Source organism: Agelaius phoeniceus, chromosome 27 (assembly GCF_051311805.1).
Source record: "Agelaius phoeniceus isolate bAgePho1 chromosome 27, bAgePho1.hap1, whole genome shotgun sequence".
Lineage (NCBI taxonomy): Eukaryota > Metazoa > Chordata > Aves > Passeriformes > Icteridae > Agelaius > Agelaius phoeniceus.
Genome location: NC_135291.1, coordinates 1,021,762 through 1,046,089, shown reverse-complemented (window position 1 = coordinate 1,046,089; position 24,328 = coordinate 1,021,762). Strand labels below are relative to the sequence as shown.

General features: G+C 48.1%; 1 protein-coding gene across 1 annotated transcript; it reads right to left on the bottom strand.

The window, feature by feature from the left end:
• Nucleotides 1-533: 533 nt before the first annotated feature.
• Nucleotides 534-24,272, bottom strand: LOC143695865 (retinoic acid receptor RXR-beta-like). Its single transcript, XM_077191074.1, has 8 exons — nucleotides 23,984-24,272; nucleotides 19,654-19,850; nucleotides 18,119-18,266; nucleotides 12,743-12,922; nucleotides 11,939-12,093; nucleotides 7,142-7,271; nucleotides 1,642-1,708; nucleotides 534-543 (listed from the first exon to the last, which is right to left on the bottom strand). Exons 1-8 carry the CDS (start codon nucleotides 24,255-24,257, stop codon nucleotides 534-536), a joined length of 1,161 nt encoding a protein of 386 aa, XP_077047189.1. The 5' UTR covers nucleotides 24,258-24,272.
• Between the last annotated feature and the right edge of the window lie 56 nt (nucleotides 24,273-24,328).

Sequence of the window (24,328 nt, the reverse complement as noted above, 5' to 3'; positions counted from 1 at the left end):
CAGCCTGGAATGGGGCAAAATCCACAGAAATTGGGAAATTTGGGAAAAAAAAATCAAAATTCTGGGAGAAATCCCCAAAATCCTGCAAAAAACCCCACGAAAATTGGACAAGAAACACCCAAATTTGAGCAAAAAATGTGAATTTTTGGGGATTTTGGGGAAAGATCAGCAGCTCGTTCCAGCCTGGAATGGGGCAAAATTTGGGGATTTTGGGATTTTGGGGAAAAAAAATTCAAAATTCTGGGAGAAAACCCCAAAATCCTGCAAAAAACCCAGGGAAAATTGGACAAAAAACACCCAAATTTGAGCGAAAAATGTGAATTTCTGGGGTGTGAGAATGACGCAATCAGCAGCATGTTCCAGCCTGGAACGGGGCAAAATCCACAGAAATTGGGGATTTTGGGGAGAAAAATCAAAATTCTGGGAGAAATCTCCAAAATCCTGCAAAAAACCCCGTGAAAATCAGAGGAAAACACCCAAATTTAAGGGGAAAATGTGAATTTTTGGGGTGGGAGAATGACGTGATCAGCAGCTCATTCCAGCCTGGAATGGGGCAAAATTTGGGGATTTTGGGATTTTGGGGGGAAAATCAAAATTCTGGGAGAAATCCCCAAAATCCTGCAAAAAACCCAGGGAAAATTGGAGAAAAAACACCCAAATGAGAGGGAAAATGTGAATTTTTGGGGATTTTGGGGAAAAAAAATCTCAAAATCCCATTAAAAAACCCCAAAATCCTGGAGAAAATCCATTGAATTTAAGGGAAAACACCCAAATTTGAGCAAAAAATCGGAATTTTTGGGATACAATTGGATAAGTGGCTTGTTCCAGCCTGGAGGGAGCAAAATTTGGGGTTTTTTTTGATTTTTGGGGAAAAAAAATCAAAATTCTGGGAGAAATCCCCAAATTCCTGCAAAAAACCCAGGGAAAATTGGACAAAAACCACCCAAATTTGAGCGAAAATGTGAATTTCTGGGGTGTGAGAATGACGCAATCAGCAGCATGTTCCAGCCTGGAACGGGGCAAAATCCACAGAAATTGGGGATTTTGGGGAGAAAAATCAAAATTCTGGGAGAAATCTCCAAAATCCTGCAAAAAACCCCGCGAAAATCACAGGAAAACACCCAAATTTAAGGGGAAAATGTGAATTTCTGGGGTACAATTGGGGAAGTGGCTTGTTCCAGCCTGGAACGGGGCAAAATCCACAGAAATTGGGAAATTTGGGAAAAAAAATGAAAATTCAGGGAGAAACCCCCAAAATCCTGCAAAAAACCCCGCGAAAATTGGACAAAAACCACCCAAATGAGAGGGAAAATGTGAATTTTTGGGGTGGGAGAGAGAGGATCAGCAGCACGTTCCAGCCTGGAACGGGGCAAAATCCACAGAAATTGGGAAATTTGGGAAAAAAAATGAAAATTCGGGGAGAAAACCCCAAAATCCTGCAAAAAACCCCACGAAAATCGGACAAAAAACACCCAAATTTGAGCAAAAAATCTGAATTTTTGGGGATTTTGGGGAAAGATCAGCAGCTCCTTCCAGCCTGGAACGGGGCAAAATCCGGGGATTTTGGGGAGAAAAATGAAAATTCTGGGAGAAAAGCCCAAAATCCTGCAAAAAACCCCGCGAAAATCGGACAAAAAACACCCAAATGAGAGGGAAAAATGTGAATTTTTGGGGTGGGAGAAGGACGCGATCAGCAGCTCGTTCCAGCCTGGAATGGGGCAAAATCCAGGGATTTTGGGAAAAAAACGAAAATTCTGAGAGAAAACCCCAAAATTCTGGAAAAAACCCAGGGAAAATCGGACAAAAACCACCCAAATGAGAGGGAAAATGTGAATTTTTGGGGATTTTGGGGAAAGATCAGCAGCTTCTTCCAGGCTAAAATTCTGGGATTTTGGGAAATTTGGGGATTTTGGGGAAAAAATCTGACAATTCCATTAAAAAATCCCAAAATCCCTGAGAAAATCCATTGAATTTAAGGGAAAAAACCAAATTTGAGGGAAAAATGTGAATTTTTGGGGTTGGGAGAGAGAGAGGATCAGCAGCTCCTGCCAGGCTGGAATTTACCAGGAATTTTTGGGAATTTTGGGGATTTTTTGGGATTTTGGAGCAAGAAACCTGAAAATGGCAGGAAAAAAACCCCAAAATCCTGGAGAAAATCCATTGAATTCAAGGGAAAAACCCCAAATTTGAGCAAAAAAATTGAATTTTTGAGGTGCAATTGGACGAGCAGCCTGGGATTCCCAAATTTCCTGGGATTTTGGGATTTTTGGGCAAAAAAACCTCAAAATTCAGGGAAAAAACCCCAAAATCCCTGAGAAAATCCATTGAATTTATGGGAAAAAACCCAAATTTGAGGGAAAAATCTGAATTTTTGGGGTTGGGAGAGAGAGGATCAGCAGCTCCTGCCAGGCTGGAATGGGGCAAAATTCACAGAAATTGGGGATTTTGGGGAAAAAAATCAAAATTCTGGAGAAAACCCCAAAATCCTGCAAAAAACCCAGGGAAAATCGGACAAAAAACACCCAAATTTAAGGGGAAAATGTGAATTTTTGGGGATTTTGGGAAAAGATCAGCAGCTCCTTCCAGGCTAAAATTCTGGGATTTTGGGAAATTTGGGGATTTTGGGGAAAAAATCTGAAAATTCCATTAAAAAATCCCCAAATCCCTGAGAAAATCCATTGAATTTAAGGGAAAAAACCCAAAATTGAGGGAAAAATGTGAATTTTTGGGGTTGGGAGAGAGAGGATCAGCAGCTCCTTCCAGGCTGGAATTTACCAGGGGATTTTGGGGAAAAAATCTGAAAATTCCATTAAAAAATCCCAAATCCCTGAGAAAATCCATTGAATTTAAGGGAAAAAACCCAAAATTGAGGGAAAAATGTGAATTTTTGGGGTTGGGAGAGAGAGGATCAGCAGCTCCTTCCAGGCTGGAATTTACCAGGAATTTTTGGGAATTTTGGGGATTTTTTGGGATTTTGGAGCAAGAAACCTGAAAATGGCAGGAAAAAACCCCCAAAATCCTGGAGAAAATCCATTGAATTTAAGGGAAAAACCCCAAATTTGAGCAAAAAATTGAATTTTTGAGGTGCAATTGGACGAGCAGCCTGGGATTCCCAAATTTCCTGGATTTTGGGATTTTTGGGTTAAAAACCCTCAAAATTCAGGGAAAAAAACCCCAAAATCCCTGAGAAAATCCATTCAATTTATGGGAAAAAACCCAAATTTGAGGGAAAAATGTGAATTTTTGGGGTTGGGAGAGAGAGGATCAGCAGCTCCTTCCAGGCTGGAATTTTCCAGGAATTTTTGGGAATCCCTTCCAAACCCTCCCAAGCCCCCCCAAAAACCCCCAAATTCCATTAGAACCCCTCAAAACCACCCCAAACTGGCCCAAAAGCCTCCAAATTCTTCCCAAAATTCCCCCAAAATTCCCAAATCCATCCCCAAATCCCCTCAAACCCCCAAAACTTGCTCCAAACTCCCTCAAATCCAACCCGAAAATTCCCAAATTTTGCCCAAAATCCCCCAAATTTTGCCCCAAATCCCCCAAATTTTTCCCAAAATTCCCAAATCCATCCCCAAATCCCCTCCAAACCCCCCTAAATCCCCTTTACAACCCCCTCAAACCCCCCAAAATTGACCCAAACCCCCTCAAATCCAACCCGAAAATTCCCAAATTTTGGCCCCAAATCCCCAAAATTTTTCCCCCAAAATTCCCAAATCCACCCCAAAATTCCCAAATCCATTCCCAACCTCCCAAAATCCCCATTCCAACCCCCTCAAACCTCCTCGAATCCACCCCGAAAATTCCCAAATTTTGCCCAAAATCCCCCCAATTTCGCCCCAAATCCCCCAAACTTTTCCCAAAATTCCCAAATTCATCCCAAACCCCCTCTAAAACCCCCATTCCAACCCCCTCAAACCACCCCAAACTTGCTCCAAACCCCCTCAAATCCACCCCGAAAATTCCCAAATTTTGGCTGAAAATCCCCCAAATTTTGCCCAAAATCCCCCAAATTTTGCCTCAAATCCCTGAAATTTTTCCCAAAATTCCCAAATCCACCCCCAAATCCCCTCCAAAGCCCCCACTCCAACCCCCTCAAACCACCCAAAACTTGCTCCAAACTCCCTCAAATCCACCTCAAAAATCCCCCAAATTTTGCCCAAATCCCCAAATTTTCCCCAAATCCCCCCAAAATCCCCATTCCAACCCCTTCAAACCACCCAAAACTGCCCCAAACCCCCTCAAATCCACCCCGAAAATCCCCAAATTTTTGCCCAAAATCCCCCAAATTTTGCCCAAAATCTCCCAAATTTTTCCCAAAAATTCCAAAACCACCCCAAAACTCCCAAATCCACCCCCAAATCCCAAACCCCCCAAAATCCCCTTTACAACCCCCTCAAATCACCCCAAACCCCCTTGAATCCACACTGAAAACCCCCAAATTTTGGGCGAAAATCGCCCAAATTTCACCCAAAATCCCCCAAATTTTGCCCAAAACTCCAAATCCATCCCCAAATCCCCTCCAAACCCCCCCTAAATCCCCATTCCAACCCCCTCAAACCACCCAAAACCCCGTTGAATCCACCCCGAAAATCCCCAAATTTCGGCCGAAAATCCCCCAAATTTTGCCCAAAATCTCCCAAATTTTTCCCAAAAATTCCCAAAACCACCCCAAAATTCCCAAATCCATCCCAAATCCCCTCCAAAAGACCCAAAATCCCCATTCCAACCCCCTCAAACCACCCAAAACTGCCCCAAACCCCCTCAAATCCACCCCGAAAATCCCCCAATTTTGGCCGAAAATCCCCCAAATTTCGCCCAAAATCCCCCAAATTTCACCCCAAATCCCCCAAATTTTTCCCAGAATTCCCAAATTCATCCCCAAATCCCCTCCAAACCTCCCAGAGCCCCCATTCCAACCCCCTCAAACCACCCAAAAATTGCCCCAAACCCCCTCAAATCCACCCCGAAAATTCCCAAATTTTGGCCCAAAATCCCCCAAATTTTTGCCCCAAATCCCCAAACTTTGCCCCAAATCCCCCAAATTTTGCCCAAAATTCCCAAATCCATTCCAAAATCCCCTCCCAAACCCCCAAAATCCCCATTCCAACCCCCTCAAACCACCCAAAACCCCCTCGAATCCACCCCGAAAATCCCCAAATTTTGGCCCAAAATTGCCCAAATTTCGCCCAAAAACCCCCAAATTTTTCCCCAAATCCCCCAAATTTTTCCCAAAAATTCCCAAAACCACCCCAAAATTCCCAAATCCATCCCCAAATCCCCTCCAAATGCCCAAACCCCCCATTCCAACCCCCTCAAACCACCCAAAACTGCCCCAAAACTGCCCCAAACCCCCTCGAAACCAGCCCAAAAATCCCCCCAATTTTGGCCGAAAATCCCCCAAATTTCGCCCAAAATCCCCCAAATTTCACCCCAAATCCCCCAAATTTTTCCCAGAATTCTCAAATTCATCCCAAATCCCCTCCAAACCTCGCAAAATCCCCATTCCAACCCCCTCAAACCACCCAAAACTTGCTCCAAACTCCCTCAAATCCACCCGAAAATTCTCAACTTTTGGCCCAAAATCCCCAAATTTTGCTCAAAATCCCCCGGATTTTGCCCAAATCCCCCAAATTTTCCCCAAATCCCCTCCAAAACCCCCATTCCAACCCCTTCAAACCACCCAAAAATTGCCCCAAACCCCCTCAAATCCACCCCGAAAATTCCCAAATTTTGGCCCAAAATCCCCCAAATTTTTGCCCCAAATCCCCAAATTTTGCCCCAAATCCCCCAAATTTTGCCCAAAATTCCCAAATCCACCCCCAAATCCCCTCCAAACCCCCCAAAATCCCCATTCCAACCCCCTCAAACCACCCAAAACCCCCTCGAATCCACCCCGAAAATCCCCCAATTTTGGCCCAAAATCCCCCAAATTTTCCCCCAAATGCCCCAAATTCTTCCCCCAAAATTCCCAAATCCACCCCAAAACTCCCAAATTTTGGCCCAAATCCCCTCCAAAACCCCCATTCCAACCCCCTCAAAACCACCCAAAACCCCCTCGAATCCACCCTGAAAACCCCCAAATTTTGGCCCAAAATCCCCCAAATTTGGCCCAAAATCCCCCAAATTTTTGCCCCAAATCCCCAAATTTTGCCCCAAATCCCCCAATTTTTTCCCAAATTTTCCCCAAATCCCCCAAAATTGCCCCATTCCCAGCTGCCCTGCTCTGAGCAGGAGGCCCTGGGTGTCCAAGGGGAGCCCCGAGCTCTGGGGGACCCTCTTGGCCCCACCCCAAACCCCCTAAATTCCCTTAGAACCCCTCAAAACCCCCCCAAACTGGCCCAAAATCCCCCAAATCTTTCCCCCAAAATTCCCAAATCCACCCCAAAACTCCCAAATCCATCCCAAATCCCCTCCAAAACCCCCATTCCAACCCCTTCAAACCACCCAAAAATTGCCCCAAACCCCCGAAAATCCACCCCGAAAATCCCCAAATTTTGGCCCAAAATCCCCGAATTTTGGCCCAAAATCGCCCAAATTTCGCCCAAAATCCCCCAAATTTTTCCCAAAATCCCCCCAAAGTGCCCCACTCCCGGCTGCCCTGCCCTGAGCAGGAGGCCTGGGTGTCCAAGGGGAGCCCCGAGCTCTGGGGGACCCTCTTGGCCCCACACCAAACCCCCCAAATTCCCTTAGAACCCCTCAAAACCACCCCAAACTGGCCAAAATCCCCCAAATCTTTCCCCCAAAATTCCCAAATCCACCCCAAAACTCCCAAATCCATCCCCAAATCCCCTCCAAAATCCCCATTCCAACCCCCTCAAACCCCCCAAAACTGCCCCAAACCCCCGAAAATCCACCCCGAAAATCCCCAAATTTTGGCCCAAAATCGCCCAAATTTTGCCCAAAATCCCCCAAATTCTTCCCAAAAATTCCCAAATCCATCCCCAAATCCCCTCCAAACCCCCCATTCCAACCCCCTCAAACCACCCAAAACTGCCCCAAAACTGCCCCAAACCCCTGAAAATCCACCCCGAAAATTCCCAAATTTTTGCCCAAAATCCCCCAAATTTCGCCCAAAATCCCCCAATTTTTTCCCCAAATCCCCCAAATTTCCCCCAAAAGTGCCCCATTCCCGGCTGACCTGCCCTGAGCAGGATGACCTGGTCGTCCAAGGGGAGCCCCGAGAAGTGGGGGACCCTCTTGGCCCACTCCACCAGGGTGAAGAGCTGCTTGTCGGCCGCCTGGCAGATGTTGGTCACCGGGTCATTGGGCTGAATTTGGGGCGATTTCGGGGCAAATTGAGACCCCCCCCGACACTCCCACCGTCCCAAACCCAGCCCACAGTTCCCAAAGGGGAAAATTCCCGAAAAAACCCGGCGGGAATCGGCCCAAAAATGGGGAAAATGCGCCCCAAAAACGGCCCAAAAATGGGGAAAAAACAGCCTGAAAATCGGCTCAGAATTGGGGAAAATCGGGGAAAAATCTTGGATTTTTGGGGTAAATTGAGACCCCAACCAACACTCCCACCGTCCCAAACCCAGCCCACAGTTCCGAAAGGGGAAAATTCCCGAAAAAACCCGGCGGGAATTGGAGGAAAAATGGGGAAAAGCGGCCCAAAAATGGGGGAAATCTGCCCCGAAATGAGGAAAATCTGCCCCAAAATCGGCCGAAAAATGGGGAAAATTGGGGAAAAATCTTGGATTTTTGGGGTTGAGACCCCCCCCCCCAACACTCCCACAATTCCAAACCCAGCCCACAGTTCCGAAAGGGGAAAATTCCAGAAAAAACCCGGCGGGAATCGGCCCAAAAATGGGGAAAAACGGCCCAAAAATGGGGAAAATCTGCCCCAAAATCGGCCTGAAAATCGGCTCAGAAATAGGGAAAATTGGGGGGAAATCCCCAAATTTTGGGGCAAATTGAGACCCCCCCAACACTCCCAGAATTCCAAACCAATTCCAGAATTCCTAAGGGGAAAATTCTGGAAAAAACCCAGCAGGAATTGGCCCAAAAATGGGGAAAAACGGCCTGAAAATCGGCCCAGAAATGGGGAAAAAACGGCCTGAAAATCGGCCCAGAAATGGGGAAAAAACGGCCTGAAAATCGGCCCAGAAATGGGGAAAACTGGGGGGAAACCCAGATTTTTGGGGTTAATTGAGACCCCCCCTGACACTCCCACCATCCCAAACCCAGCCCAGAATTCCTAAAGGGGAAAATTCCAGAAAAAACCCGGCGGGAATTAGAGCAAAAATGGGGAAAAACGGCCCAAAATGGGGGAAATCTGACCCAAAATCGGCCCAGAAATGGAGAAAATTGGGGGAAAATCCCAAATTTTGGGGTAAATTGAGACCCACCCTTGACATTCCCACAATTCCAAACCCAGCCTAGAATTCCTAAGAGGAAAATTCCAGAAAAAACCCGGCGGGAATCGGCCCAAAAATGGGGAAAATTGGGCCAAAAATGGGGAAAAACGGCCCAAAATTGGCCAAGAAATGGGGAAAATTGGGGAAAAATCCCAAATTTTGGGGTAAATTGAGACCCCCCCCCCAACACTCCCACCATCCCAAACCCAGCCCAGAATTCCTAAAGGGGAAAATTCCGGAAAAAACCCGGCGGGAATCGGCCCAAAAATGGGGAAAAACGGCCCAAAATCAACCTGAAAATCGGCCCAAAAATGGGGGAAAACGGCCCAAAAATTGGCCAAGAAATGGGAAAAACTGGGGTAAATCCCAAATTTTGGGGTAAATTGAGACCTCACCCTGACATTCCTAGAATTCCAAACCCAGCCCAGAATTCCTAAAGGGGAAAATTCCGGAAAAAACCCAGCGGGAATTGGACAAAAAATGGGGAAAATTGGGCCAAAAATGGGGAAAATCTGCCCAAAAATCGACCTGAAAATTGGCCCAGAAATGGGGAAAATTGGGGGAAAAGTCCCAAATGTTGGGGTAAATTGAGACCCCCCCTGACATTCCCACCATCCCAAACCCAGCCCAGAATTCCTAAGGGGAAAATTCCGGAAAAAACCCGGCGGGAATCGGCCCAAAAATGGGGAAAAACGGCCTGAAAATCGGCCAAGAAATGGGGAAAATCCCAAATGTTGGGGTAAATTGAGACCCCCCCCCCCTGACATTCCAGAATTCCAAACCCAGCCTAAAATTCCTAAAGGGGAAAATTCTGGAAAAAACCCGGCGGGAATCGGAGGAAAAATGGGGAAAAACGGCCCAAAAATGGGGAAAAACGGCCAAATATCGGTCTAGAAATGGGTGAAAGCTTGGGGTAAAACCCCAAATTTTGGGGTAAATTGAGACCCCCCCTGACACTCCCACCATCCCAAACCCAGCCCAGAATTCCTAAAGGGGAAAATTCCGGAAAAAACCCAGCGGGAATCGGAGGGAAAATGGGGAAAAACGGCCCAAAAATGGGGAAAATACGCCCAAAAATCGACCCAAAAATCAGCCAAAAATGGGGAAAACTGGGGGGAAATCCCAAATTTTGGGGTAAATTGAGACCCTCCCCGACACTCCCACAATTCCAAACTCATCCCACAATTCCTAAAGGGGAAAATTCCGGAAAAAACCTGGCGAGAATGGGAGGAAAAATGGGGAAAAGCGGCCAAAAATTGGCCAAGAAATGGGGAAAAAACAGCCCGAAAATCGGCCCAGAAATGGGGAAAATTGGGGGAAAATCCCAAATTTTGGGGTAAATTGAGACCCCCCCCCTGACATTCCCAGAATTCCAAACCCAGCCTAAAATTCCTAAGAGGAAAATTCCAGAAAAAACCCGGCGGGAATCGGCCCAAAAATGGGGAAAATTCCAGAAAAAATGGGGATAATTGACCCAAAATGGATGAAAATTGGGGGAAAAAAATCTCAGATTTTTGGGTAAATTGAGACCCCCCCCCCCCCCAACATTCCCACTAAATTCCCCAAAATTCCCCAAAATTTCCCAAATTTTGCACTCACGGAGGCTCCCCCGGGGCCGGCGCCGTCGTCGCTCTTGGAGAATTTTGGGGGAATTTTTGAGGATTTTTGCCAGAACTTTGAAGGATTTTGGGGCAATTTTCAAGGATTTTGTGCCGGAATTTTTGAGGATTTTAAGGGAATTTTTGAGGGATTTTTAGGAAAATTTTCAAGGATTTTTGCCACAACTTTTGAAATATTTTGGGGGAATTTCCAAGGATTTTTGCCCAAAGTTTTGAGAATTTTGGAGGAAATTGTTGAGCATTTTTGCCAGAATTTTGAAGGGATTTGGGGGGAATTTTCAAGGATTTTTTTGCCAGGATTTTAAGGGAATTTTTGAGGGATTTTTGGGAAAATTTTCAAGGATTTTTGCCCAAATTTTTGAGCATTTGGGGGATTTTTGGAGGAAATTTTGGAGGATTTTTTCTGGAATTTTGAAGTATTTTTGGGAAAAATTTCCTGGATTTTTGCTGGGATTTTTCAAGGATTTTTGTCAGAATTTTGAAAAATTTTGGAGGAAATTTTTGAGGATTTTTACCGGAATTTTGGAGGAAATTTTCGAGGATTTTTTTGCCACAATTTTCAAGGATTTTTGGGGACTTTTGGAGGAAATTTTTGAGGATTTTTGCTGGAATTTTGAAGGATTTTTGGGGAAAATTTTCGAGAATATTTGCCAGAATTTTTGAGGATTTTTGAAAAATTTTGGAGGAAAATTATGAGGATTTTTGGGGAATTTTGGAGAAAATTTTCGAGGATTTTTGCCCAAATTTTTGAGAATTTGGGGGGATTTTCAGAGGAAATTTTTGAGGATTTTTGGCAGAACTTTGAAAAATTTTGGAAGAAATTTTCGAGGATTTTTGCCAGAATTTTTGAGAGATTTTGGGGAAATCTTTGCTTATGCCAATAGGAATTTTGGCTGATTTTAATGGGAATTTTCCCCGATTTCTGTGGGAATTCCTGGGGATTTTGGGATTCCCAAGCCCTCCTTTCACCCTGGCCTTCCTCCCCTCTCCCAAATCCCCAAAATTCCCCCAAATTCCCCCAAATTTTGCACTCCCGGAGGCTCCCCCGGGGCCGGCGCCGTCGTCGCTCTTGGAGGATTTTAAGGGAATTTTTGAGGAGTTTTGGGAAAATTTTCAAGCATTTTTGCCCAAATTTCTGAGGATCTTTGTCAGAATTTTGAAAAATTTTGGAGGAAATTTTCGAGGATTTTTGGGGAATTTTGGAGGAAATTTTGAGGATTTTTGGGGAATATTGGAGGAAATTTTCGAGGATTTTGGGGCAATTTTGGAGGAAATTTTTGAGGATTTTTGCCAGAATTTTGAGAGATTTTTGGGACAATTTAGATGATTCTAATGGGAATTTTTGCTGATTTTACTGGGAATTTTCCCCGATTTCTGTGGGAATTCCTGGGGATTTTGGGATTCCCAAGCCCTCCTTTCACCCTGGCCTTCCTCCCCTCTCCCAAATCCCCAAAATTGCCCCAAATTGCCCCAAATTTTGCACTCACGGAGGCTCCCCTGGGGCCGGCGCCGTCGTCGCTCTTGGAGGATTTTGGGGGAATTTTTGAGTTTTGGCAGAATTGTTGAGGATTTTGGGGGAATTTTTGAGGATTTTTGGTGGAATTTTTGAGGGATTTTTGGGAAAATTTTCAAGAAATTTTGCCCAAATTTTTGAGAATTTGGGGGGATTTTCAGAGGAAATTTTCGAGGATTTTTGCCAGAATTTTTAGGGAATTTTTGAGGATTTTTGCCGGAATTTTGAGAGATTTTGGGGAAATCTTTGCTTATGCCAATAGCAATTTTGGCTGATTTTTACTGGGAATTTTCCCCACTTTTGGTGGAATTTTCCCCAATTTCTCCAGGAATTCCTGGGGATTTTGGGATTCCCAAGCCCTCCATTCACCCTGGCCTTCCTCCCCTCTCCCAAAACTCCCCAAATTCCCCAAAATCGCCCAAAATCCCCCCAAATTTTGCACTCACGGAGGCTCCCCCGGGGCCGGCGCCGTCGTCGCTCTTGGGCTCCACGGCGAGCTCGGCTTCCAGAAGTTTCTCCACCGGCATCTCCTCATTGGGGGCCAGCCCGAAATCGGCATCGCCCTCCTTGTCCTTGCCCCGCTGGCGCTCCTCCTGCACCGCTGGGGAGGGGGAAAAATAATGGGGAATAAATGGGGGAATGATGGGGGAATGATGGGGAAATAATGGGGAATGATGGGGGGAAAATGGGGAATAAATGGGGAATAATGGGGGAAAATAATGGGGAATAATGGGGGGGAAATGGGGAAATCATGGGGAGATAATGGAGAATGATGGGGGAATTAATGGGGGAATAATGGGGAATGATGGGGGAATTAATGGGGGAATAATGGGGAATGATGGGGAATGATGGGGGGAAATAATGGGGGGAATGATGGGGAATGATGGGGAATGATGGGGGAAATGATGGGGGAAATGATGGGGGAATAATGGGGATAATGGGGAATGATGGGGGAAATAATGGGGAATAAATGGGGGGAATGATGGGGAATGATGGGGGAATAAATGGGGAATGATGGGGCAAATAATGGGGGGAAAATGGGGGAATAATGGGGGAATAATGGGGGAAAATAATGGGGAAAATGGGGGAATGATGGGGGAATGATGGGGGAATAATGGGGGAAATTTCACCCCCAAATCCCCCATTTTTTGGCGGATTTTTCCCCCGTTTTTTGCCCTTTTCTCCCCGTTTTTTCGCCCAGACCCCTCTCCCAGTCCCTCCCAGTTTATCCCAGTTTATCCCAGTCTCACCCTCGCGCTTCATGCCCGTGGCCAGGCACTTCTGGTAGCGGCAGTACTGGCAGCGGTTGCGCTGCCGTTTGTCCACCACGCACTCGCGGTTGTCGCGGCAGGTGTAAGTCAGGTCCTTGCGGATCGTGCGCTTGAAGAAGCCCTTGCAGCCCTCACAGCTCGACACGCCGTAGTGCTTGCCTGCAATTGGGGATTTGGGGCAATTTGGGGTGAAATCCAAAAAAAACGGGGTCAAAATCGGCCCAAAAATGGTGAAAAACGGCCCAGAAACGGAGAAAATCGGCCCAGAAACGGCGAAAATCGGCTCAGAATTGAAAGAAATCAACCCAAAACTGACCCAGAATTGACCCAAAATGCAGCTGCAGCTCAAAATCCCTGGAATGGTTTCCTGCAATTGGGGATTTTAGGGAATTTGGGGTGAAATCAAAAAAAATCGGGGTCAAAATCGGCCCAGAAACGGCGAAAATCAACCCCGAAATGGTGAAAATCGGCTCAAAATGGAGCAAAATCCACCCAAGATTGACCCAGAATGGCCCCAAAGTGCCCTTGAAGAGCCCTTGCAGCCCTCACAGCTCGACACGCCGTAGTGCTGGCCTGGAATTGGGGATTTGGGGGAATTTGGGGTGAAATCCAAAAAAATCTGCACCAAAATCAGCCCAAAAATGGTGAAAATCGGCCCAAAAACGGCGAAAATCGGCTCCAAATGGAGCAAAATCCACCCAAGATTGACCAAAAATGGCCCAAAGTGCCCTTGAAGAGCCCTTGCAGCCCTCGCAGCTCGACACACCGTAGTGCTGGCCTGGAATTGGGGATTTTAGGGAATTTGGGATGAAATCCAAAAAAATCGGGGTCAAAATCGGCCAAAAAATGGTGAAAATCGGCTCAAAAACGGCGAAAATCGGCCCAGAAATGGCGAAAATCGGCCCAGAATTGACAGAAATCGGCCCAAAACCAACCCAGAATTGACCCAAAATGCAGCTGCAGCTCAAAACTCTGGAATGGTTTCCTGGAATTGGGAATTCCAACGGGATTGGGGCAAAATCCCAAGAAATTGGTGCAAAAATCAGAAAAATCGGCACCAAAATTGACCCAGAATGGACCAAAATCAACCCAAAATGGACCCAGAATAATCGGCTCAAAAATGGCAAAAATTGGCCCAAAACCCACCCAAAAGTGACCCAGAATTGACCCAAAATGCAGCTGCAGCTCAAAATCCCTGGAATGGTTTCCTGGAATTGGGAATTTTCATGGAATTTGTGGAAAATCCAAAAAAATTGGGGTGAAAATGGGAAAAATTGGTCAAAAACCGGCCAAGAATGGACAAAAATCGGCCAAGAATGGACAAAAATGGGCCAAGAATGGACCAAAATCCACCCAAAATGGACCCAAAATCCACCTGGCCGAGCCCTCTGAGCTGGAAACCCTGGAATTGGGAATTCCAATGGGATTTGGGTGAAATCCCAAAAAATTGGGGTGAAAATGGCAAAAATTGGGGTGAAAATGGCAAAAATTGGGGTGAAAATGGCAAAAATCGGCGCAGAATCGACAGAAATCGGCCCAAAATCCACCCAGAATTGACCCAAAATGCAGCTGCGGCTCAAAATCCCTGGAATGGTTTCCTGGAATTGGGAATTTTGATGGGATTTGTGGGAAATCCCAAAAAATTGGGACAAAAATGAGCAAAATCAGTGCAAAAATAAAAAAATGGCTGCAAAAATGGGCCCAAAATGGAGCAAAATCCACCCAAAAATGGACCCAGAATTGACCCAAACCCACCTGGCAAAGCCCTCACAGCCAAAAGCCCAAAATGTTTCCCTGGAATTTGGAATTCCCACAGGATTTGGGACAAAATCCCCAAAATTTGGCAGAAAAATCAAAAAATCGGCACAAAATGCACCCAAAATTCCCCAAATTGACCCAAAATCCACCAGGCAAATCCCAGCTCCTCTCCCCAGCTCCCATGGTTGGCCCAAATTCTCTTTTTTTTTTCCTTAAATTCCCATTTTTCCACAAAAATTCCCAATTTATTCCCCATTTTTTCCCCAAAAATTCCCATTTTTTCACCCAAATTCCCAATTTTTTCCCATTTTTCCCTGTTTTTGCCCAAAATCCCGGTTTTTCTCCCCAAACCTGAGCTCCTGTCCGCTCAGATGTTGCCCAGTTGCTCCCTTTGCCCCCAAATTCCCATTTCTCTCCCCAAAATTCCCATTTTTTTCACAAAAAATGTCCAATTTTGCTCATTTTTCCCCCGTTTTTGCCCAAAATCTCCATTTTTCAGCCCAAACCTGAGCTCCTGTCCCCGCAGATGTTGCACAGGCGTTTCCTTTACCCCAAATCCCCAATTTTTGCCCAATAAATCCCATTTTTCCCCCTTTTTTCCCCATTATTCCCCATTTTTTTGCTGTAATTCCCATTTTTTCCCGGTTTTTGCCCAAAATCCCGTGTTTTCCCCCCAAACCTGAGCTCCTGTCCCCGCAGATGTTGCACAGTCGCTCCCTTTACCCCAAATTCCCATTTTCTCCATTTCCCCCCATTTTCCCCCCAAAATTCCCATTTTTTCCCCATTTTCCCCCATTTTTTCCCATTTTTTCCCAGTTTTTGCCCAAAATCCGGGTTTTTCACCCCAAATTTCTCTCACCTGAGCTCCTGTCCCCGCAGATGTTGCACAGGCGTTTCCTTTACCCCAAATCCCCAATTTTTCCCCATTTTTTCCCATTTTTTCTCCATTTTTCCCCATTTTTTTGCTGTAATTCCCATTTTTCCCGGTTTTTGCCCAAAATCCCGTGTTTTCTCCCCAAACCTGAGCTCCTGTCCCCGCAGATGTTGCTCAGGCGTTTCCTTTACCCCAAATCCCCATTTTTGGCCCAATAAATCCCATTTTTTCCCCGTTTTTTCCCCAATATTCCCATTTTTTCCCCAAAATTCACGATTTTTTCCCAGTTTTTGCCCAAAATCCCGTGTTTTCTCCCCAAACCTGAGCTCCTGTCCCCGCAGATGTTGCACAGGCCTTTCCTTTACCCCAAATCCCCAATTTTGGCCCAATAAATCCCATTTTTTCCCCATTTATTCCCCATTTTTCCCCATTTTTTCACCAAAATTCCCAATTTTTTCCTGGTTTTTGCCCAAAATCCCGTGTTTTCCCCCCAAACCTGAGCTCCTGTCCCCGCAGATGGCGCACAGGCGTTTCCTTTACCCCAAATCCCCATTTTCCCCCCATTTTTCCCCATTTTCCCCCCATTTTTCCCCATTTTTTCCCCATTTTTCCCCATTTTTTCGCTGTAATCCCCATTTTTTCCCGGTTTTTGCCCAAAATCCGGGTTTTTCCCCCCAAACCTGAGCTCCTGTCCCCGCAGATGTTGCACAGGCGTTTCCTTTGCCCCAAAACCCCATTTTCCCCCAAAAATTCCCATTTTTTTCCCATTTTTTCCCCATTTTTCCCCATTTTTTCCCCAAATTCCCATTTTTTCCCCATTTTTGACCAAAATCCCCATTTTTCTCCCCAAACCTGAGCTCCTGTCCCCGCAGATGGCGCACAGGCGTTTCCTTTACCCCAAATCCCCAATTTTTCCCCATTTTCCCCCCATTTTTTCCCCATTTTTCCCCATTTATTCCCCATTTTTCCCCATTTTTTTGCTGTAATTCCCATTTTTTCCCGGTTTTTGCCCAAAATCTGGGTTTTTCTCCCCAAACCTGAGCTCCTGTCCCCGCAGATGTTGCACAGGCGTTTCCTTTACCCCAAATCCCCAATTTTGGCCCAATAAATCCCGTTTTTTCCCCATTTTTTCCCCATTTTTCCCCATTTTTCCCCCATTTTTCCCCATTTTTTCCCGGTTTTTGCCCAAAATCCCGTGTTTTCCCCCCAAACCTGAGCTCCTGTCCCCGCAGATGTTGCACAGGCCTTTCCTTTGCCCCAAATCCCCAATTTTTCCCCATTTTTTCCCCATTTTCCCCCATTTTTTCACCGAAATTTACAATTTTTCCCCATTTTGCCCAAAATCCGGGTTTTTCTCCCCAAACCTGAGCTCCTGTCCCCGCAGATGGCGCACAGGCCTTTCCTTTACCCCAAATCCCCATTTTTTCCCCGTTTTTCCCCATTTTTCCCCATTTTTTCGCTGTAATTCCCATTTTTTTCCCGGTTTTTGCCCAAAATCCCGTGTTTTCTCCCCAAACCTGAGCTCCTGTCCCCGCAGATGTTGCACAGGCGTTTCCATTACCCCAAATCCCCAATTTTGGCCCAATAAATCCCATTTTTTCCCCCGTTTTTCCCCCAATATTCCCATTTTTTCCCCATAATCCCCATTTTTTCCCGGTTTTTGCCCAAAATCCGTGTTTTCTCCCCAAACCTGAGCTCCTGTCCCCGCAGATGTTGCACAGGCGTTTCCTTTACCCCAAATCCCCAATTTTTCCCAATAAATCCCATTTTTTCCCCAATATTCCCCATTTTTTTGCTGTAATCCCCATTTTTTCCCGGTTTTTGCCCAAAATCCCGTGTTTTCTCCCCAAACCTGAGCTCCTGTCCCCGCAGATGTTGCACAGGCGTTTCCTTTACCCCAAATCCCCAATTTTGCCCCATTTTTTCCCCATTTTTCCCCATTTTTTCCCCATTTTTTCCCCGTAATTCCCATTTTTTCCCGGTTTTTGCCCAAAATCCGGGTTTTTCTCCCCAAACCTGAGCTCCTGTCCCCGCAGATGGCGCACAGGCGTTTCCTTTACCCCAAATCCCCATTTTCCCCTCATTTTTCCCCATTTTCCCCCCATTTTTTCCCCATTTTTTCCCTGTAATTCCCATTTTTTCCCCATTTTTTCCCCAAAATTCACAATTTTTTCCCGGTTTTTGCCCAAAATCTCCATTTTTCTCCCCAAACCTGAGCTCCTGTCCCCGCAGATGGCGCACAGCCGTTTCCTTTACCCCAAATCCCCAATTTTGGCCCAATAAATCCCATTTTTTCCCCGTTTTTTCCCCAATATTCCCATTTTTTTGCTGTAATTCCCATTTTTTCCCAGTTTTTGCCCAAAATCCGGGTTTTTCTCCCCAAACCTGAGCTCCTGTCCCCGCAGATGGCGCACAGCCGTTTCCTTTACCCCAAATCCCCAATTTTGGCCCAATAAATCCCATTTTTTCCCCATTTTTCCCCATTTTTTTGCTGTAATTCCCATTTTTTCCCAGTTTTTGCCCAAAATCCCGTGTTTTCTCCCCAAACCTGAGCTCCTGTCCCCGCAGATGGCGCACAGCCGTTTCCTTTACCCCAAATCCCCAATTTTGGCCCAATAAATCCCATTTTTTCCCCATTTTTTCCCCATTTTTCCCCATTTTTTCCCCCGTAATTCCCATTTTTTCCTGGTTTTTGCCCAAAATCCGGGTTTTTCTCCCCAAACCTGAGCTCCTGTCCCCGCAGATGGCGCACAGCCGTTTCCCAGCCCCGTGGGCGTTGCAGTTTTGGCCTCCCCGGATGCCCAGCGGGGGCTTCACGTCCTCGGGGCCGCCCCCGGGGGGCAGCGCCAGCCCCACCGGCCCCGGGGGCAGCTGGGGGGGAAAAAACCAAAATTTAGGGCAAAAAACACCAAGTTTGGGCAAAACCGACAAACAGAACTTTATCCCCAAAGCCCCAGGGGTTTTCCTCCTGAAATCCCCAATTTTCCCCTCAAAAATCCGGTTTTTGCACCCAAAAAAATCTTATTTTTCTCCCCCCAAAAAAATCCCATTTCCACCCAAAATCCCCAGCATTTCCACCAAAATTCCCATTTTTCCACCCAAAATCCCATTTTTCCATACAAGTCCCATTATTTCTCCCCAAATCCTCCCATTTTTCCCTCCCCAAAATCCCATTTTCCCCCCCTAAACCCCTTTATTTCCCCCCAAATTCCCATTTCCCCCCCATCATTCCCCCATCATCTCCCCCATCATTCCTCCATTATTTCCCCCCATTATTCCCCCATTTTCCCCCCATTTCCCCCATTATTCCCCATTATTTCCCCCATTATTTTCCCCCATTATTCCCCCATTATTCCCCCATTAATCCCCCATTATTTCCCCATTAATCCCCCATTATTTCCCCCATTAATCCCCATTATTTCCCCATCATTTCCCCCATTAATCCCCATTATTTCCCCATTATTTCCCCATTATTTCCCCCATCATTTCCCCCATTAATCCCCCATCATTCCCCCATTAATCCCCATTATTTCCCCATTATTCCCCATTATTCCCCCATCATTCCCCATTATTTCCCCATTATTTCCCCCATTATTCCCCCAATCATTCCCCATTAATCCCCCCATTATTTCCCCCATTATTTTCCCCATCATTCCCCCATCATTTCCCCAATTATTCCCCCATTATCTCCCCCATTATTCCCCATTATTCCCCCATCATTCCCCCCCATTATCTTCCCCCATTATTCCCCCATCATTCCCCATTATTTCCCCATAATTTTCCCCCATAATTCCCCATCATTCCCCCATCATTTCCCCCATCATTCCCCCATTAATCCCCATTATTCCCCCATTAATCCCCATCATTTCCCCCATTATTCCCCCATTATTCCTCCCCATTATTCCCCCATATTTCCCCATTATTCCCCCATATTTCCCCCATTATTTCCCCATTAATCCCCATTATTCCCCCATCATTTCCCCAATTATTCCCCCATTATTCCCCCAATCATTCCCCATTAATCCCCCCATTATTTCCCCATTATTCCCCATTATTTCCCCCCATCATTCCCCATTATTTCCCCATTATTTCCCCCATTATTTTCCCCCATCATTCCCCATCATTCCCCCATCATTTCCCCCATATTTCCCCCCATTATTCCCCCATCATTCCCCCATATTTCCCCCATTATTCCCCCATTATTTCCCCCATTATCCCCCATTATTATTCCCCATTATCCCCCCCCCCCCATGCTCACCTGTGCTGCGCTGCCGCTGCCGCTGCCGTAGCCGAGGCTCTGGGGGGAGCCCATGGAGGAGCCGATCACGGGGAACGGGGACCCCAACCCCAACGGCCCCCCCAGGGCGGGGGCGGGGCCCAGGGGCGGGGACCCCATGGGGGGAGGGGCGGGCGGGGGAGGGGAGGCGGCGCTGGAGCTGTCGGGGCTGCGGCAGTCTGGAACGAGAGGGGGAGGGGAGGGACCCCAAAATGTGAGGGGGGGGACCCCGGGGGTGGGACAGGGCTGCAGCAAAATGGCCCAAATTCCATCAAAACAGCCCCAAAATGTGAGAGAGGGGACCCCGGGAGTGGGACAGGGCTGCAGCAAAATGGCCCAAATTGTGTCAAAACAGCCCCAAAATGTGAGAGGGGACCCCGGGAGTGGGACAGGGCTGCAGCAAAGGGACCCAAATTCCATCAAAACAGCCCCAAAATGTGAGAGGGGACCCCGGGAGTGGGACAGGGCTGCAGCAAAGGGACCCAAATTGTGTCACATCAACCCCAAAATGTGAGAGAGGGACCCCGGGAGTGGGACAGGGCTGCAGCAAAATGGCCCAAATTGTGTCAAAACAGCCCCAAAATTGCAGCAAAATGGCCCAAATTGTGTCAAAACAACCCAAAGTTACAGCAAAATACCCCAAAATTGCACCAAAATAGCCCCAAACTGCATGGAAATAGCCCAAAACTGCAGTAAAATGGCCCAAATTGTGTCAAAACAGCCCCAAAATGTGAGAGGGGACCCCGGGACTGGGACAGGGCTGCAGCAAAATGCAGCAAAATGGCCCAAATTCCATCAAAACAACCCCAAGTTATAGCAAAATGGCCCAAATTGTGTCAAAACAACCCCAAGGGGACAGTGAAACAGCCAAAATTGCATGGAAATAGCCCAAAACTGTGTGAAAATAGCCCAAAATTGCATGGAAATAGCCCAAAACTGTGACAGAACTGCAGCAAAATGACCCAAATTGCATCAAAACAACCCAAAGTTACAGCAAAACAGCCAAAATTGCATGGAAATAGCCCAAAACTGCGTGAAAATAGCCCAAAATTGCATGAAAATGGACCAAAACTGCAGCAAAATGGCCCAAATTCCATCAAAACAACCCCAAAACTGCAGCAAAGTGACCCAAATTGTGTCAAAACAACCCCAAAATGTGAGAGGGGGACCCCGGGAGTGGGACAGGGCTGCAGCAAAGGGACCCAAATTGTGTCAAAACAGCCCCAACATTGCAGCAAAATGACCCAAATTGTGTCAAAACAACCCCAAAATTGCAGCAAAATAGCCCAAAATTGCAGCAAAATAGCCCAAAATCCCATCAGGGACCCCCAAATTACAACAAAGTGCAGCAAAATTGCATCAAAATACCCCAAAATAGCCCAAATCACCCCCATATAACGTCAAGGTCCCCAAAATTACCCCAAATCACCCCAAAATTGCAGCAAATCCCATCAGGGACCCCCAAAATCCTGTCAGGGACCCTGAAATTGCACTAAAATACCCCCAAATTGCACCAAAATACCCCAAAAATCTCATCAGGAACCCCAAAATTGCACCAAAATACCCCAAAATCTGCTCAGGGACCCCCAAAATCCCATCTGAGACCCCCAAATTACCCCAAAATCCCATCAGGAATCCTCAAAATCAGGGCAGGGACCCCAAAATTACCCAAAATCCCCAAAATCTCCAGTCAGGGACCCCAACATTATCCCAAAATTCCCAAAAAACCCAAACTCCAGTCAGGGACCCTGAAATGACCTGAAAATACCCCAAAAATACCCAATAATCCCCCAAAATCAGGGCAGGGACCCCAAAATCAGGACAGGGACCCCAAAATTACCCCAAAATCTGGTCAGGGACCCCAAAATCACCCCCAAATCCCCCAAAATCCTGTCGGGGACCCCAAAATGATCCCAAATCCCCCCAAAACCACCTAAAATCCACTCAGGATGCACCAGAATCCCCCAAAATCAGCCCAGACCCCCCAAAATTCAGAAACGAACCCACAAATGCAGCCAAGGGTCCCCCAAAATCCCATCAGGAATCCCCAGTTCTCCCTCAGGGTTCCCCAAATCCCCTCAGGACCCTCCCAAATACGCTCAGGATCCCCCAAATCACCTCAGGATTCCCCAAATCTTTTCAGGATTCCCCAAATCCCCTCAGGACTCCCCAAATCCCCTCAGGATTCCCCAAATCCCCCTCAGGATTCCCCAAATCTTTTCAGGATTCCCCAAATCCCCTCAGGATCCCCCAAATCCCCTCAGGATCCCCCAAATCCCCTCAGAATTCCTCAAATCCCCCTCAGGACCCCCAAAATCCCCTCAGGACCTCCCCAAATCCCCTCAGGATTCCTCAAATCCCCTCAGGATTCCCCAAATCCCCCTCAGGATTCCCCAAATCCCCTCAGGACCTCCCCTAAATCCCCTCAGGATCCCCCAAATCCCATCAGGACCCCAGAAATCCCCTCAGGACCCCCCAAATCCCCTCAGAATTCCTCAAATCCCCCTCAGGACCCCCGAAATCCCCTCAGGATTCCCCAAATCCCTTCAGGATCCCCCAATCCCGCTCAGAATTCCCCAAATCCCCCTCAGGATTCCCCCAAATCCCCTCAGGATTCCCTAAATCCCCTCAGGATCTCCCCAAATCCTCTAAGGACCCCCAAAACCCCCTCAGGACCTCCCCTAAATCCCCTCAGGATCCCCAAATCCCATCAGGACCCCAGAAATCCCCTCAGGATCCCCCAAATCCCATCAGGACCCCAGAAATCCCCTCAGGATCCCCCAAATCCCATCAGGACCCCAGAAATTCCCTCAGGGTTCCCCAAATCACCTCAGGACCCCCAAAATCCCCTCAGGATTCCCCAAATCCCTTCTGGACCCCCCAAAATCCCCTCAGGATTCCTCAAATCCCCTCAGGACCCCCAAAATCCCCTCAGGACTCCCCAAATCCCCTCAGGACCTCCCCTAAATCCCCTCAGGACTCCCCAAATCCCCTCAGGATCTCCCCAAATCCCCTCAGGACTCCCCAAATCCCCTCAGGACCTCCCCTAAATCCCCTCAGGACTCCCCAAATCCCCTCAGGATCTCCCCAAATCCCCTCAGGATCCCCCAAATCCCCTCAGGATTCCCTAAATCCCCTCAGGACCCCCCAAATCCCCTCAGGACCCCCAAAATCCCCTCAGGACTCCCCCAATCCCCCTCAGAATTCCTCAAATCCCCCTCAGGACCCCCCAAATCCCCTCAGGACCCCCGAAATCCCCTCAGGACCTCCCCTAAATCCTCTCAGGATTCCCCAAATCCCCTCAGGATTCCCCAAATCCCCTCAGGATCTCCCCCAAATCCCCTCAGGAACCCCCAAAATCCCCTCAGGACCTCCCCTAAACCACCTCAGGACACCCCAGTCCCCCTCAGGAACCCCCCAGATCCACTGAGGACCCCCCAAACCTCCTCAAGACTTCCAATTCTCCCTGACGACCGCCCCAAACCCCCTCAGGACCCCCAGTTCTCCCTCTGGAGCCTCAGTTCCCCCTCAGGAACCCCCAAAACCCCTCAGGATCCCCCACATCTCCTCATGACCCCTCACACCCACTCAGGACCCCACAAACCCCCTCAGATCCCCCCAGATCCCCTCAGGACCCCCAATTCTCCCACAGGACCCCCAGTTATCCCTCACACCCACCCGAACTCCCTCACGATCCCCCCAAACCACCTCAGGACCCTCCACATCCCCTCATGACCCCCAAACACCCTCAGGAGCCTCAGTTCCCCCTCAGGAACCCCCAAAACCCCACAGGATTCCCCCAATCCCCTCATGACCCCTCACACCCACTCAGGACCCCCTCAGGACCCCCAGTTCTCCCTCACAACACCCCCAAACCCCTTCAGGACCTTCCGCATCCCCTCAGAGCCCCCAAACCCCCTCAGGACCGCCAATTCTCCCTCACACCCCCCCAAACCACCTCAGGACCCTCAGTTCTCCCTCAGGAACCCCCCAAACCGCCTCAGGACCCTCCACATCCCCTCACGACCCCCAGACATCCTCAGGACCTTCAATTCTCCCTCACGACCACCCCAAATCCCCTCAGGACCCCCAGTTCCCCCTCAGGACGCTCAGTTCTCCTTTAGGACCCTCAGTTGCCCCTCAGGAACCCCCAAAACCCCTCATGACCCCTCACATCCCCTCATGACCCCTCACACCCATTCAAGACCTCCCAAACCTCCTCAGAACCCTCCAAAACCTCCCAAATCCTCTCAGGAGCCTCCCCAACCCCCTCCGCACCGCCCTCCCGCCCCTCCCCGCTCCCGGTGCTGACCGCGGTCGCTGTCGCCCATCCCGCGCTGCCGGGGGGGGTCCCGGGGCTCCCTCGGCGCCCCCAAATTCCCGCCCCGCCCCCCCCCGGGGCCGCGCCCCCCCCCCGCGGCCTCGGCCCCGCTCCGCCGCCGCTGGGCCCCACCGGGACCACAATGCACAGCGTTTCCTCCGGAAGCGGCCGCCGACGCCGCCGTGAGGGGAACTTCCGCCAGTACTTCTGCCAGGCGCTGCTTCTGATTGGTCCGCGCTGCAGGACAGGGCAGCTGTGCCGCCATCTTTGTTGAGGGCAATTCTGTGGGCTTCTCAGAGAGCTCCGCGTTCTCTCATAAATCCGGCCGGTAACAGC

Excerpts from the sequence above, each read along its gene's own strand:
- LOC143695865 (XM_077191074.1), bottom strand. The coding sequence starts at position 24,257 with ATGGCGGCACAGCTGCCCTGTCCTGCAGCGCGGACCAATCAGAAGCAG. Across the intron at positions 18,267-19,653 it reads GCAGCGGCAGCGCAGCACAG|CTGCCCCCGGGGCCGGTGGG; the intron begins GTGAGCATGGGG and ends TTTCCCCCCCAG. Across the intron at positions 12,923-18,118 it reads CTGCGGGGACAGGAGCTCAG|GCAAGCACTACGGCGTGTCG; the intron begins GTTTGGGGAGAA and ends CCCCAATTGCAG.